At 39.1% G+C, this 15,575-nt stretch overlaps 1 protein-coding gene across 2 annotated transcripts in view; it reads right to left on the minus strand.

Moving 5' to 3' along the window:
* The window catches only part of LOC124622572 (ATP-dependent translocase ABCB1-like), a 163,805-nt gene that overhangs the window by 84,402 nt on the left and 63,828 nt on the right, over window positions 1–15,575 (minus strand). For both annotated transcript variants that reach the window (XM_047148320.1, XM_047148319.1), the window contains one exon: window positions 3,858–4,050. In XM_047148320.1, coding sequence (XP_047004276.1) covers window positions 3,858–4,050 — 193 coding nt within the window. The remainder of the gene's footprint in view (window positions 1–3,857; window positions 4,051–15,575) is intronic.

Raw genomic sequence — 15,575 nt, forward strand, 5'->3', positions numbered from 1 at the left:
TCAAGAGCTCAGATGGCAACCCAGTTCTAAGCAAAGAAGGGAACGCAGAAATGTGGAAGTAGTATATAGAGGGTTTATACAAGGGCGATGTACTTGCGGACAATATTATGGAAATGGAAGAGGATGTAGGTGAAGACGAAATGGGAGATAAGATACTGCGTGAAGAGTTTGACAGAGCACTGAAAGACCGGAGTCGAAACAAGGCCCCGGGAGTAGACAACATTCCATTAGAACTACTGATGGCCTTGGGAGAGCCAGTCATGACAAAACTCTACCATCTTGTGAGCAAGATGTATGAGACAGGCGAAATACCCTCAGACTTCAAGAAGAATATAATAATTCCAATCCCAAAGATAGCAGGTGTTGACAGATGTGAAAATTATCGAACTATCAGTTTAATAAGTCACAGCTGCAAAATACTAACACGAATGCTTTACAGACGAATGGAAAAACTGGTAGAAGCGGACCTCGGGGAAGATCAGTTTGGATTCCATAGAAATGTTGGAACACGTGAGGCAATACTAACCTTACGACTTATCTTAGAAGAAAGATTAAGAAAAGGCAAACCTACGTTTCTAGCATTTGTAGACTTAGAGAAAGCTTTTGACAATGTTAACTGGAATACTCTCTTTCCAATTCTGAAGGTGGCAGGTATAAAATACAGGGAGCGAAAGGCTATTTACAATTTGTACAGAAATCAGATGGCAGTTATAAGAGTCGAGGGGCATGAAAGGGAAGCAGTGGTTGGGAAGGGAGTGAGACAGGGTTGTAGCCTCTCCCCGATGTTATTCAATCTGTATATTGAGCAAGCAGTAAAGGAAACAAAAGAAAAATTCGGAGTAGGTATTAAAAGTCATGGAGAAGAAGTAAAAACTTTGAGGTTCGCCGATGACGTTGTAATTCTGTCGGAGACAGCAAAGCACTTGGAAGAGCAGTTGAACGGAATGGACAGTGTCTTGAAAGGAGGATATAAGATGAATATCAACAAAAGCAAAACGAGGATAATGGAATGTAGTCAAATTAAATCGGGTGATGCTGAGGGAATTAGATTAGGAAATGAGACACTTAAAGTAGTAAAGGAATTTTGCTATTTAGGGAGTAAAATAACTGATGATGGTCGAAGTAGAGAGGATATAAAATGTAGACTGGCAATGGCAAGGAAATCGTTTCTGAAGAAGAGAAATTTGTTAACATCGAGTATAGATTTAAGTGTCAGGAAGTCGTTTCTGAAAGTATTTGTACGGAGTGTAGCCATGTATGGAAGTGAAACATGGACGATAACTAGTTTGGACAAGAAGAGAATAGAAGCTTTCGAAATGTGGTGCTACAGAAGAATGCTGAAGATAAGGTGGGTCGATCATATAACTAATGAGGAGGTATTGAATAGGATTGGGGAGAAGAGGAGTTGGTGGCACAACTTGACTAGAAGAAGGGATCGGTTGGTAGGGCATGTTTTGAGGCATCAAGGGATCACAAATTTAGCATTGGAGGGCAGCGTGGAGGGTAAAAATCGTAGAGGGAGAGCAAGAGATGAATACACTAAGCAGATTCAGAAGGATGTAGGTTGCAGTAGGTACTGGGAGATGAAGAAGCTTGCACAGGATAGAGTAGCATGGAGAGCTGCATCAAACCAGTCTCAGGACTGAAGACCACAACAACAAGAAGTTGTGTTACATTCTGAGTTGCGACACCATACACGAGCTACCTGAGACGGCAGAGGTGCAGAGGATTAAGATACGGCGATTTGGTGGGTCATGCAGCTGGTCATTAGCGGCCTGTCTACTTATCGAGATAAGCCACTTTGAGATACTCTCTTGCCTCTCGACTGACATGTACGGGTGCACCGTCGACAAAACAGCATCAATCGATATGCAGGCGAACACGACATGTTAGAAGCCTGTATTGGCCCACGATGCAATGCCTACCACCAGCTCAGAAATAAAGTAGTTTCAGGCAAGAGTTTATTTAACATTTCACTCTTATTTTGATACATACATTACAACCAAAGTGACTATAGTTACTTCGGAATTATCCTGTATAATATGTTGTGCATTAGATAGACGTTATTTTATTTCAAAAACAAAGCTGACTGCCTGAGAAACAACTTCACTTCGTACGAAAATACCGTATATTTATATGTAGACAAAAATTCTGATGTGGCATATCATCGAAGTTCTAAATGTTAATTCAGAAGTACAAAAATATCTTTTCTTGATATTTCGATTCTCGGAGTTATGTAACTGTAAAAATGTTAACAGTTAGAAAAACCGGATGTTATGATAAAATTTAATTTGACAATACAATCTCTAGAATAATATAACTTCTGGAAACCGGGCTGAGATAAGCTATAGCTCTAAGTACGCGGCATATTGTTGTTAGTTGACATCAAATTTATTTTGAGCGAGGCACATCATTGTTTTGTATTTCCAGAATTTAATGTTTTCGATCTCAGAAACTGCGCAAAAGTGAATATCTCTTGTGTGACCATAATTTTGTTGCAAAATTGGCACTTGTGATCCCAAGGAGAGGGAAGTATAATCATATAATTCGTTACGGACAATTTAAAAGAAAGATGAATCAACATGTGAAATTTAAAAAATTGTGTCTTTACTTATAATGAAAATCCGAGGACCTATTCATGTACAAACCGAAGATTCCTGTCGTATTTCATTGAAGTTAAGAAGAGTAATCTGTTCTATTAATTAGAAAAATAATAGCACTCAATCCATGAATTTTAACAGCACTTTCACATCTGTGGAATAAACATAACCTACAAAAACGCATAACATGTGTAAAATAACATTACAAGATGAGGAAATACGGTTAGTAGACTAGCAAGCACTATTATCCCTAATGTCGTTACGATTTACATAATCCATGTCTCTAGTCATTATTTAACTCCTATTACTACTGCTCATTATATTATAGTTAATACCATTATTTAAGTAAAGAGTGATATAATGCGTAAAACCCTGTTCCGATGTAAGATTGTGCCTGAAAGTCTTCTTGTTATCAGGCTAAATACCTTAATAAATCACCCAATAAAACAATTAAAATAAGTTGTCATTAAAGCTAATAAATTGGAATTAATGTTTTATAACAATTAATGTTATGAATAATTAAAGATATTTATAAAGAGATGTTTTGCATAGTAGAAACAAGAACAGCATTATCATTCGCTATTACGAATTTACTTACTCGCTTGTGCGCCAAACTGTGTCGAAGCTGATTTGAGGAACGTGTCCAAATATGTCGTCTCGGGGGGGCACTTTTCATGTATGGCTGCAGTATGAAGTGAACCGACAGAATGTTGCTCGTCAGTTCGTTGTAGGTGTTTAATGAGTTGGCGCTAGAAGTAGCTGCATAAAACTATCCCGCCTGACAATGAGTTGTTTCCGTGAATTTATGTTTCGAGAAACTGTCATAGAGCTTGTATACAGCTAGACATCTGAAAGTGTTCATTAAAACAACTACTTTGCGAAAATAAATTTCAGTTAGGGTAAGACATGTAAGTTAATACAAAACCTTTGTTTTGTGGGACAGTGTCTCACGAAGCAAAAATATAGTTTTTGACTGATAATTTCAGTGTGTAATTAGAGAATGAAACCGTAATAGCAGCAAAAGCGTCAGTGGAATGGCTAGTTAGCAAGGTTGTACGCTCTCTGTAACGTCCACGCATTTACGAACTCTCTCACGCCATTCTATTTCTTGTTGCAAGCAGACAATTTAGGTGCTCCGAAACTTGGTAAATACACATAGGCGTTTCGACCCTCTATCTCACCATACACTTTATGATCACTGATGTTTCTAAACTTCGTTGTGACTAAGACATGTAACTTGAATGTGGTAGTACTCACTGTGATCATGGTTGCAGCATCGTAGATCTGGCCCTCCGTTTTGTCCATATCCCTGATGATAAGAGTTACACCGTACCAGAAAGCCAGGGCGTAGCTAGCGTAGATGAAGAACCAAAGGATGCCGAACGCGAGCCCAGTTAATAAATTCCGTTTCACGTTCAGGTTTTTGGCTGACAGAAGATTCTTCTCGTACCTGTAACAAATCGAAGAGACAAGAGCAATTAGGTAGTACACTTGCTTGGAAATTTGTGGCAAGGACTATGGGACCAAACTGCTGAGGTCATCGGTCCATAGGCTTACACACTACTTAATTTATCTTAAACTAATTTAGACTAAGGCCAACACACACATCCATGTTCGAGGGAGGAGTCGAGTCGAACCTCCGACGGGGGTAGCAGCGCAATCCGTAACAACGCGCCCTAGACCGCACGACTACCCTGCGCGGCAAACACTTGCATCTGTGTGTGAAGGACGAAAGACGAAAATAAGAAGAACGTGGCAAAGTGTAAGTCATCTGCGCATGGCTTATAACTTCATGTAAAAGAGATGGTGCAGTTGACCAGCACAGCGCGGTTAGACTCCGAAGAGAGTCAGTTCGGGAGAATCGAGGAGAGGCATCGTTCACTTGAGTTGTAGAGTCTGAAATTCGGAAATTGAAATATAGGTTGAGCGCAAAGGCACACGAGTAGTTTAACCTTACACCCTCAGTTGTTCACAGGAAGTGCCAACAGATTGTAATCACACTCTGCAAATTTGTTTCTCATACGATGGCACAGTCATTTATTGCTTGTGATTCAATAAGCCCCTAAGTTTGCTACTAGTTCTGGATGGTAACATAATTGTCATTATCCTAATAAGGAAACTTTCGTCCTCTGCTGGACTAATTCCGAGCCCAGTCTTCTTAATGAGTGGTGGCCTTCAGTTACATGTTGCTCCAGAATCTTGTCCAATGTTATCCATTCACCTCCTACTACGTCATCACTCGGTTTTTTTCATATCTCTTGGAACTTCATTTGTACATCTTGTACCCTCTAGGCAAGCTACATGTTCAGACCATCTTCATTTTATTTTAATGACCACAATAATTACGTCTTTTACTCCGGTTTGTTCCTATATTCTTTTTCCTGTTTTACTCTGTCCCCCAGTAACTACCGCATATCGTCCAACAGTTGGTTGAGCTTCGCTCAATTTTTGAATGATTTAACGCACTGAAAATCGATGTGATACTCATATATGTCAAACTTCGTCATATACTGTTATTGGCAACTCCCCGTTCCACAGTGTCTGTTTTCAAGGGAAATGCTTTAAATTGGCTAATTTTCACTCTTTGGTCATGTTCATGCATCGGTAAATGCTGAGAGTTGGATATTAGTTCTTTAACATCTTATCATAGCAGACAAAGACGTATAACTTATAAAAATGGATGCATGTATGTGAATATATATGCACGTAAACCCAACATCTTCTCCAAAACCTCGCTACCGAATTCATCAAACTTGGAGCACACATCACTTATTGTCTGGAAATCATCACTGTGACGATAAAAACCACCTACGTTTCAAAGAGGTGGGATGGAGAGGTGAACTTTATGAGTGGAAAAGAAGTGTAGCCCACAACGCGCTAACACACTTACTTTAGTCACCCAGTTTATGAGAATGGCAGCACATAGGTTCGAATATACTTTACACATAATTTCAAATCTTTAAGAAACTTCTTCTCCTGGATAACCCCCACCAAATGATGAAAGGACGAGAGTTCATCGCTTACGACATTCTCACTGTCCATTCAGTAGATCTGCCACGTGAAGTATGACATTTCAATTTATTACATCTATACCACTAACTGTATTCGCTACACATTTTTCAGATATAATCCACATATATCACCCAATGTAGCAGAAAAATTACATCATTTCTCGACACACAGTTCAGAAGGTACGATGTCATAAACAACGAAATGCTTGAGCAACTGTTGCATCATGCAGGACGTTTAGTTTACTACTCATTTGCTACTAACTCTATTCACAACAGATTAAGCAAACATTATCCATATACGCCGCTGAATGTACCACAAAAATATATCACTCTTCGACAAATGGTTCAGTACATATAACGTCATTAACAACGATATGCGTGAAAAACTACCACGTCATGGATGATGTTTTAATTTATTACTCCATTACTACTAATTCTATTCACAACACACCTCACAGATTGTGAGAGTTGTCAATATTCTCTTAGGATTTGAGGTTGGCTACAGCGCGCATGCACATTCTCAGGAATCTAAGATATTGTTGCCGCGCTTCGCAGTGCATGGATTAATTAGTGGCAATTTGGAAGCCAGTGTAGGAGCCTACCTGCTGTGGTGCTCACGTGTGTTGGGCGAGGGGTCATCGCCGAGCTGCCGTACTGCCGTGTCCGCCAGCAGCGACACAGAATTTGGTACTGAGTTGATGTTTTTTATAATTTGCAGAGCGCTTATTAATTTAAAGAAGAGGGTTTGTGTATGTGCATAGCAGCAGACGGTAATTTTGATAATGATAGAAGTTGAATTCTTAAGGGAAACCATTGTTGGGTGAATAGATTAAGTATTGATTTTTGTTATTGATTTCTTTTGTAATTGTCAGGGAATTGTTTCACTATTATTTAATTGAAAAGTATTTCAGTCTGTCTCAAGAGTTTGATTAATTTGTAATATTGCTTTAATGCCACTGGAGGCATTTTTACATACGAAGCGATTGTTCAAAGAGCTTCTAGCGTTTTGTTAATTGAATGAGAATGAATCGCTTTCAGAATATAGTTTTTCAAACAAGGAATTACTTGTTTGGGTTATTTATCGAGTTTAGATTTGACCGAACCCTTTCTCTTGAATTATATGTAGTTGTAGTAAGCAGCAGCAGTCGCAGTAACAGCGGGAGCCTCCATACGGAACATGCATTACACTCAGCGTGAATGATAGGTTTTTTTATGTTTCTGTTAAATAATGGAATTCAGCTGATCAAGCAGTGGGAGCAGAAAGACCAAGTAAGTTATTTGTTGCGCACAGGACCAATAAAAAAATTAAGTCCAGGCGATCTCTGTAACAGTAAAGTTAACAAGAGTACAAGCACGAGATTTTCAGTAGGAAACACGAGATAAGGAGATAGAGCTCGCGACTTTCACCTGTCGACATGCCTGCCAGGATACTTCTTTTTTTTTTTGGATGAGTCATAGTTAGATATGCTTCGTCTGTCTACTGCCAACTGCAAGCTTACGCAACAGTAATCATTAGTGGCGGCACAGCACTTTGATCGCTTGCGCTCTGCCTTGTAGTAAGACAAAATTTTATTTCAGCAGTTTTGCCTTTGAATTTATTGGTTCATTGTGTAATAGTTAAATGAACAGTGCTATTTTTAGTTTAGCGGTGTATTTCAGTGACATGTATTCGTTCGTATTGCGACAATGATTACGCGAGCACAAAAGAAAATGGAAAAGAATGCAGATGCTACTGCAAACGCGAACGTAGATACGGTTCTGAACATGTATGTAGAAGCGATTTCAAACGCAGTTTCCGAAAATTCGGAACAGAGAGTAGAAAATTCTTTTTAGAATATTGAGATCCCGGAATTTTCGAACAATACTGCGGAGAATCGGAATGTAGGCGATCATTGGCCAACAACGCGTGATGAACAACTGTGTGCTACACGCAACTTACGACATGACAATACAGTGACGCAACCCGAACTCATTATGAGAAATTCCAGCGTTGCTTCCGCCTCAAAAGTGCAGAGTAATTTTGTTTTCCCCACTTTCGGTGGAAATTCAGGTCTCGTTGCCACTCCGATAGAGCAGAGTAATTTTGCCTTTCCCTCTGTTAGTGGAAATGCAGTTACTGCTTCTGCTTTAACAGAGAAGAGTAACGTTGTACTCCCTGCCCTCAGTAATGTTGTTTTACAATTGTTACTGAGTAAACTCAATGAATTGTATGACAGACAAAAGAGTAAACTCACTGAATTTAACAACAATAATGCTATGAATTTCAAATCACTCCAGAACGAAATTAACGAGAACCTAACATTGTTTTGGGGTGAGGAGAATGACAATTTAAATCGTAAATTTGAAGAAATGACCAGTCAGTTGAAAACACAGGGACGTGAAGAATTCTAAGCAGATATTAATAATCTTGTATCTCGACTTCATCAAGTACAAAATGTTGATATTGTTGAAGTGAAACGACGGACGTCACAACAAGAACTGCAAGTAGACGAATTAGTGAAAAATGTAGGGTCATTGGAATTATGTTCAAAGAGCTTCTAGCGTTTTGAAAATTGAATGAAAAGGAATCGCTTTCAGAGTTTAGTTTTTGAAAGAAGGAATTACTTGTTTGGGTTATCATTTATCGAGTTTACATTTGACCAAACCCCTTCTCTTGAATTGTATGTAGTTGTAGTAAGCAGCAGCAGCCGCAGCAACAGCAGGAGACGCCATACAGAACATGCATTACACTCAGCGTGAATAATAGGTTTTTATGTTTCTGTTGAATAATGGAATGCAGCAGATCGAGCAGTGGGAGCAGAAATACCAAGTAAGTTACTTGTTGCGCACGGGACCAATTTATAAAAAAATCAATATGCGATTTCTGTAATAGTAAAGCTAACAAGAGTAGAAGCACGAGATTTTCAGTAGAAAACACGAGATAAGAAGATAGACCTCGCGACTTTCAATAGAAGCTAAATACACCCCTAGATGTATCTGCAAAATTATGTTACTTTACAATACATAGTTCAGGAGACATGAAACTGTAGCGCGAAATTCGCTAGAGATTCAGGTGAAGTATGTGTACCAATAACTGTGAAATACCTTAAATGTATGTGAAACGTATTTACAAATGTGTAAACCGACGAAGCCAGTTGTAAAAGGCTCATCCTAAAGCCCTGGACCGATTTCAGCCAAATTAGGTACACACGTTAGTTGCAATCTGGAAAGTAATACTATGGAATGAGAACTATCAGCTTCCTGTTGGGATGAGCGTAATAATGTTAACATGAGGACAGAAGGCTCGAGGCGTAGGTGGATAGAGAGTGAGGGGGAAAGAAGAATTGAGCACAGATAGAGGGGAATTGGAGATGGACAGAGAGAGGGAGCTGGGAAAATGGACAGAGAGAAGAGAGAAAAGGAGATGGACAGAGAAAGAAAAGAGGAGGAAATGAGAGAGGTAGGAAAATGAAGATATAGGTAGAGAGAGAAGGAATACATCACCAGACAGTGGGGGGAGTAGGAAATAGACAAAAAAAGGGAAGATGAGCTGATGGATAAGGAGAAGAGAGAGGGGGACATGGACAGAGAAAGAGAAGTGAAAAAGAAGGACAGGGAGAGGGGCCTTGAGGATATTGACAGAGCGGGGAGGAGGAGATGGGGTTTGATAATCAAAAGAGGAGGTGAGGAAGGAAGGATGAACAGAGGGAGAAGCAGCACACTGACAAAAAGGGGCGGAGGAAGTGTGCTACCCACATACAGCAGACAACAAACGCGTCAGTAAGTCATGTTTTTAGGGGCTGATACCTGCGTATCTCTTTATTTGCTATTTTCCTGTTTCTAATAATATTAGAGTTGCTTAGGCTGAGTAAGGGTTCACTTTGGAAAGTTTGAACATCTCTTACTTACAAAAAGGACGGTGTACCTCGACCTAGTTTCTCGAATGAAGAGCCTTGCTTTCGCAAGTCATGACCACAGGCGAACTTGCGCCGATCCGTTCTCGGTTTTTGGGACCGGTGGCGGAAGGACACTGGAGTGAGCTTGTATCATTACACTATCCTCACTTTCTATAAATTAAAGTACTGGAGAATTATTTGAGTTTCACGTAGCTGATAAGTTGGCACAAGGAGGCTATCTGAGGTAAACTGCCTATGAGGTAGATACGTAAGAGCTGGGGCGCGTTTCAAGTCGCTGCAGAAGAACAGTTGAGCACCGGGCGGAAACCGAATGGAATTCCAGCAGCGGCGGGGCTAAACGGCGTCGCTGAGTGATTATGTACGCTAAGCAGTGTGAGATTATGACTACATTAAAACCAAATCTTCAAATATTCACCACACACTCAAAGCACGTCCAGCTAAGCAACACAAACTCTAAAACAGCGTTGAAGTCACAAATAAAGATATGGGTTCAGTAAAATTGTCACCACATTTCCATAAGAAATAGTTTGAAAGTCATTAACACTTGTGTATGAAATAGTTTATAACGGTGGGAACAAATGCTACAGACAAGATAAAAAAGGGTACAATGTGCCATCTGATCGGTCTTAAAATCAGTTATAAAATGAGTGTATTTATAGTAGTGCAGAACAGACAATTGTTAGAAATAAAACACTTAGTAAATAGTAACTGAGTACCAAATCAAAGCGTTCTCCACAGATATACGAAACATGAGCTTCAGCATGAAAGATTTATACTGTAGTTGTAGTCTGTTTGTATCTGTTTAGTAAAAAAGTTTTAAAACAATATTTATAAGAGCTTGAAAACCAAAATGAGGATGTGGCGATCTAAATTAGGTAGTATGTCTGGCTTGCATTTGCCATTTCCTTGTGTGTGATATGTTAACTGAAACTTGATTATCCAGCAATGTTTAACATATGATGGTGTAATATGTACCTCCAGAATGTTTAACTATGTATGTAGTGTATCTGAAATATCTAAAATTTTGGAAACTTATATCCACTGAAAGTGAGGTACAACTACCACATACTCACTTGACAGGAGACGCCCACATGAGGGAAGTGATGAAGAGGTAAGCAGAGCCTGTTCCGTGGTTTACAATGTTCGCCGTTGGTTGGGAAAGTGCAAGTGTGCAAGTGTGGTTGGCGTTAGGATTATTTCGATCTGGAGACTTAGACATGTTGCTACATATCGACTTGCAATTTAGACAACATTCGAACAATAGCTAATAGTGACTCATCTGTGCTGTGGTGCTCCGGTTATTGCGTACAGACTTGGATGAACTTATTGAGCACTAGACATTTGTTCAGTTCGTATTCTGATGTACTACAGAGAGCCTTTCGTCACTACCTGCAAATGTCATGCTTGCCTTCTTGGGTTAGCTGTTTCACATTTCATTTGTTTCGCTCCATATAGTATTAGCCTGTGCAAGGCCACCATTCAATGTAACATGTGTTTAAATCGGAATAAACTGTTAGTGATCTTTAATCCTGTCGTTGGACTGTATTAATATCCTGACAGACTAGCCGTTAGCTTCTTTACTTAATATTATCGTACTGATTTGTTTGCTTTTATACATTATTCACTGATTTCAATAATGAAAACCTGCACCAGTTAATTACTTTGCTCATATTTAGCACAACGCATTTCGAGAATGTATTCTCATTTTCAAGTGCATTTTTTTGCTTAAATATTGCTTGTGATTCTTTCATGTGTGAATATATGCCTTTCCTCCACTGTAGGTGCCTTTTTGAGGCTACATTGCAATCGGAAAAGCGGACAAATGAATTATGGAATAGTTTTTATACGCTAAAATTAGAGATAGAATTTTAATTTTTTACTTAGAGATATTTTACCTCCTCCATTACACAGAATATAACACACGCACAAATCATCACTTACACTGTTTGTTTTTGGTTTTTGTTATCGAACATCCTACAGAGATATCACGACTGCTTGGTTATGCCGAAAATTTTTATACATCCAGAGGTGTTCCATTTCTGTGGATTACAATATATACATAAAGTTGTAAAATATAAAATTCATTTTACGAAAATTGACTACTGAATTATCCCTTATGTCTTTGTTTTGTTGTTAATAGTGAGTAGAGTCTATGAGATATTGCACATATTTATGGAAATATGAATTAGAAAAATTTGAAAAAAATAACTGATTCGCTATGTAGTTTGTCACTGAGATTTTCTTTTTCTTGCTTTTGCGGTGTACAAATTTTGCCACCTGTTCCTCTAAATCTTTTGTAATGATTTTTGGAAGCGGTTGACTATTGTAAGATACTCTACGATTTTGAATGGGTGCCACTAGCAGGAACATAAGATTAGATTCACTGAACTCAACAACTGTTATATATGTATATATTAGCCATTTTGCCAGATCAGTAGTAGCAACACATATAAAAAACACTGGACACCCACCAACTGTTATATACATAACCATTTTGGCACATCAGCAATAGCAACACATATAAAACACTAGACACCTATTAAAAATATACAAGAATATCTCAAGATACTCCACAACTTCCAGAAACCACATATAATGGATTTAATGAAGAAGCTGGAAATTTTAGTACACTACAGATAGTAAGGGGACAAAATTATCAGTCACAGACTACTCAGCGATGTAATTAATTTTTCAAGGGGTTTCTCTTGAATATGATAACTGTATTAATTTCCACAATTATGATTACTTTTACTATTGAAACCACGATAGTGAAAATTCTACGAGGTGCTACAGGAAAGACACTGCAAGACAGAGAAGTGAAAGCATTAGAAAAAGGAGATAAAGTGCACTCCTTTAATGAGTGAGTGCATAAGAGAAAACATGAATGGAACGAAAACATAGACAGGATGGGTAACAGATGATTCTGAAAATCATAAGAAATAAATTACCATCTGCTAAAAGAAATATTGGCCGTCCAAGGGAAAGATGAAGCTAAAACCCCAGGGTAGACTGAAGGGTATTGAAGGAAACAGGATTTAGTCTAGGAAGAAAGGAAAAGGAAGAAGACGTACATTACCTCTTAGACTCTATTCAACATCTACAATGAAACAGACGTATAATCGATAGATCAATAGACAACTGTGGTAAAATCAAAAATTTACAGTTCTACGTACATAATGTAATCCAAAAAAATGTAACGTCTCTAACTACGTACAAACTCTTCTTGAAACCATGCTGTCATTTTATCTCTGTAGTATGTTTGATTACGAAAACAAACCGTGTGAGTAATGATTTTCATGCGTATGATATTCTGTGTAACAGAGCAGGCACAATGCTTATGAGTAGAAAAACAAAAACAGCATCTCAAAAATTAGCATATATAGGGAAATTCCCAGATAAATTGGTCCGATTTTCCAGCTGCAGAAAATCCTCAAAAATACGACGAAAGTTTCAAGAGAGGCGGAAAACCACACATGTAAACATCAGAGAAATATTTTTGTAAGAAAATCTACTTGAAAATGAGAATAAATTCTCAAGACATGTTAGCTAAGAATGAAAAAATAAGCATCTAGTGCAGATTTTCATCATTAAATCACGAACGATACAGTTGTCGGCTTTCCAAAACGTAGATTATGATGAGTGGAATTAAGTTATCAATTACTGACTGTTCATTAATTAGGCTAAATGATTAACTGATACTTCTTTGTTGCTACAATGCAACAGTACACAAGCCAAACCCTGTGTTAAAAAAAAAAAAAAAAACGATTTGTGTAGTCGCCCTCTGGCCGTTAGGCAGCAGTAACCTGATTTCACCTGACGATCTATTTCATCGATTTCACAATATTTGTCTGTTACTTTGCACCCCTAATTAAATTGCAAACTGTTAGATGGGACCGACTTAGCTAGCTTTGAGTGGGGCCGGCAGCAAGAGCTTCACTAATCATTTGCAATTAAATTTCAGCTGTCCAGTACGCCAAGTATAAATGCACCCGACGTTTACCAGATATTCCCTTCTCTTGTCGCGAATCATTCTTTCTACCTGTTAGCTCGTAGAATTGACAGTATTTTCTAATAGAATCTCACAGCAAACGTGGTGTTATCTCTCAGTTCAACCAGTCACCATGTTTTCTGGCCGATTAGCATAAGAAGTTTAATTTCCTGTTCTTTGCATTTGATGAAAGTAGTTCTTTCTGTAGTTTCAGGCGACAGATTACTCCAAATTACCTTTGATCCCTCTGTTTGTGGCAGGATATGGGTGTTTCAATAGTTTATATTCACACTTGCCCTTTTTGATGGTAAATGTTGTTCAGAACACCATGTCATAGTGGCTTTCTGCGTCTAATCTACATCTACATAGAAACTCTGCAAGTCACCGTACGGTGCGTGGTGGACGGTACCGTGTACCACTACTTCTCATTTCCCTCCTGTTTCACTCCCAAATAGAGCAAGGGAAAAACGACTGTATGTACGACTCCATATAAGCCCTGATTTCTTGTATCTTATCTCCGTGGGCCTTACTCGTGATGTGTAGTATTGTGGCAGCAGTAGAATCATTCGACAGTCAGAAGTTTCTCAATTGTGTTTCGCGAGAAGAACGCCGCCTTCCCTCCAGGGATTCCCATTTGAGTTCCTGAAGCATCCCCATAACACTTGCGTTTTGTTATAACCTACCGGTAACAAATCTAGCAGCCCGCCTCTGAATGGCTTCGATGTCTTCCTTCAGTCCGAGCAGGTAAGGATCCCAAACAGTCGAGCAGTACTCAAGAATAGGTTGCACCAGGGTCCTGTAAGTGGTCTGCTTTACAGGTGAACCACCCTTTCCTAAAATTCTCCCAGTAAACCGAAGTCGGCCATTTTCCTTCCCTAACACCGTTTTCACATGCACGTTCCACGTCACATTTGCTTGTTAAACAACTTCGCTGTGTCAGTCAGGACACTACTAATGCTCTATTCGAACATTACACGTTTGTTCTTCCTACTCATTCGCATTAACTTACATTTTTACACAGTTATGGCTAGGTGCCATTCATTACACCAACTGGAAATTTTGTCTCAGTCGTCTTGTAGTTTCCCACAGTCACTCAACTTCGACACCTTACCCTACACCATGGCATCATCAGCATACAACCGCAGATTGTTGCCCACCCTGTCGCCAAATCATTTGTGTACGTTGCGAACAACAGCGGTCTTATCACACTTCCCTGGGGCACTACTGACGATACCCTTGTCTCTGATGACCACTCGCCGTCGAGGACAACATACTGGTCGCTATTGTTTAAGAAGTCTTCGAGCCACTCACATATCTGTGAGTTTATTCCAGGCTTGTACCTTCATTAACAGTTGCAAGGGGCGTCGTGTCAAATGCTTTCCGGAAATCTAGAAATACGAAAACTGCCTTTTGCTCTTCACCCATAGTTCTCCGTATATCTTGTGACAAAAGGGCAAACTTAGTTTCGCACGAGCGATGCTTTCTAAAACCATGCTAACTCGTGGACAAACATCTCAGTCTCAAGAAATTTTACTTTGTTCGAACTGAGACTATGTCCTTACATATCTGCTCTTGGCCTGAGTTTCATTGGGCATTCCGAAAAATAGAGAGCAATGCACAGGGCTGCCGAAGTACAATTATCACCTGCGAACTAGTCGTAGTATCAGTGTGTTTCCTATCATTAATTGTAGTGCACCGTAGGTGTTTAAAATACCATCATTTATCATCGTACGTCCGATTGCGTTCAACTGTTGTTGACCGCCAACACTACCTTAATAAAGATCTTTTCTTCTGTGAATTCTACATATTTATTAATAAACGTAGAGGGAACATTCCGTTACCTCTTTCCCAACCCCTATGCATTCCTGTTGCTTCAACGTAAATCATTCCTTTCTCATTTTTGGTTACGAATTTTACGTACCTATCTGTGCACTAAGGTCGCAGTCTGGTGGGAGATCTTTGCTGAAGAACACAGTGGTCAGGTCGCAGTGGTTTCACATTCATCATTTGCAGTGTATCCGTTGTGCCTATGAGTAGTGCTGCTCGGCTACACAGGTACAAATTTGTGATGGATGGTGAA

The sequence above is a fragment of the Schistocerca americana genome, chromosome 7, assembly GCF_021461395.2.
Source record: "Schistocerca americana isolate TAMUIC-IGC-003095 chromosome 7, iqSchAmer2.1, whole genome shotgun sequence".
NCBI classification, from domain to species: domain Eukaryota; kingdom Metazoa; phylum Arthropoda; class Insecta; order Orthoptera; family Acrididae; genus Schistocerca; species Schistocerca americana.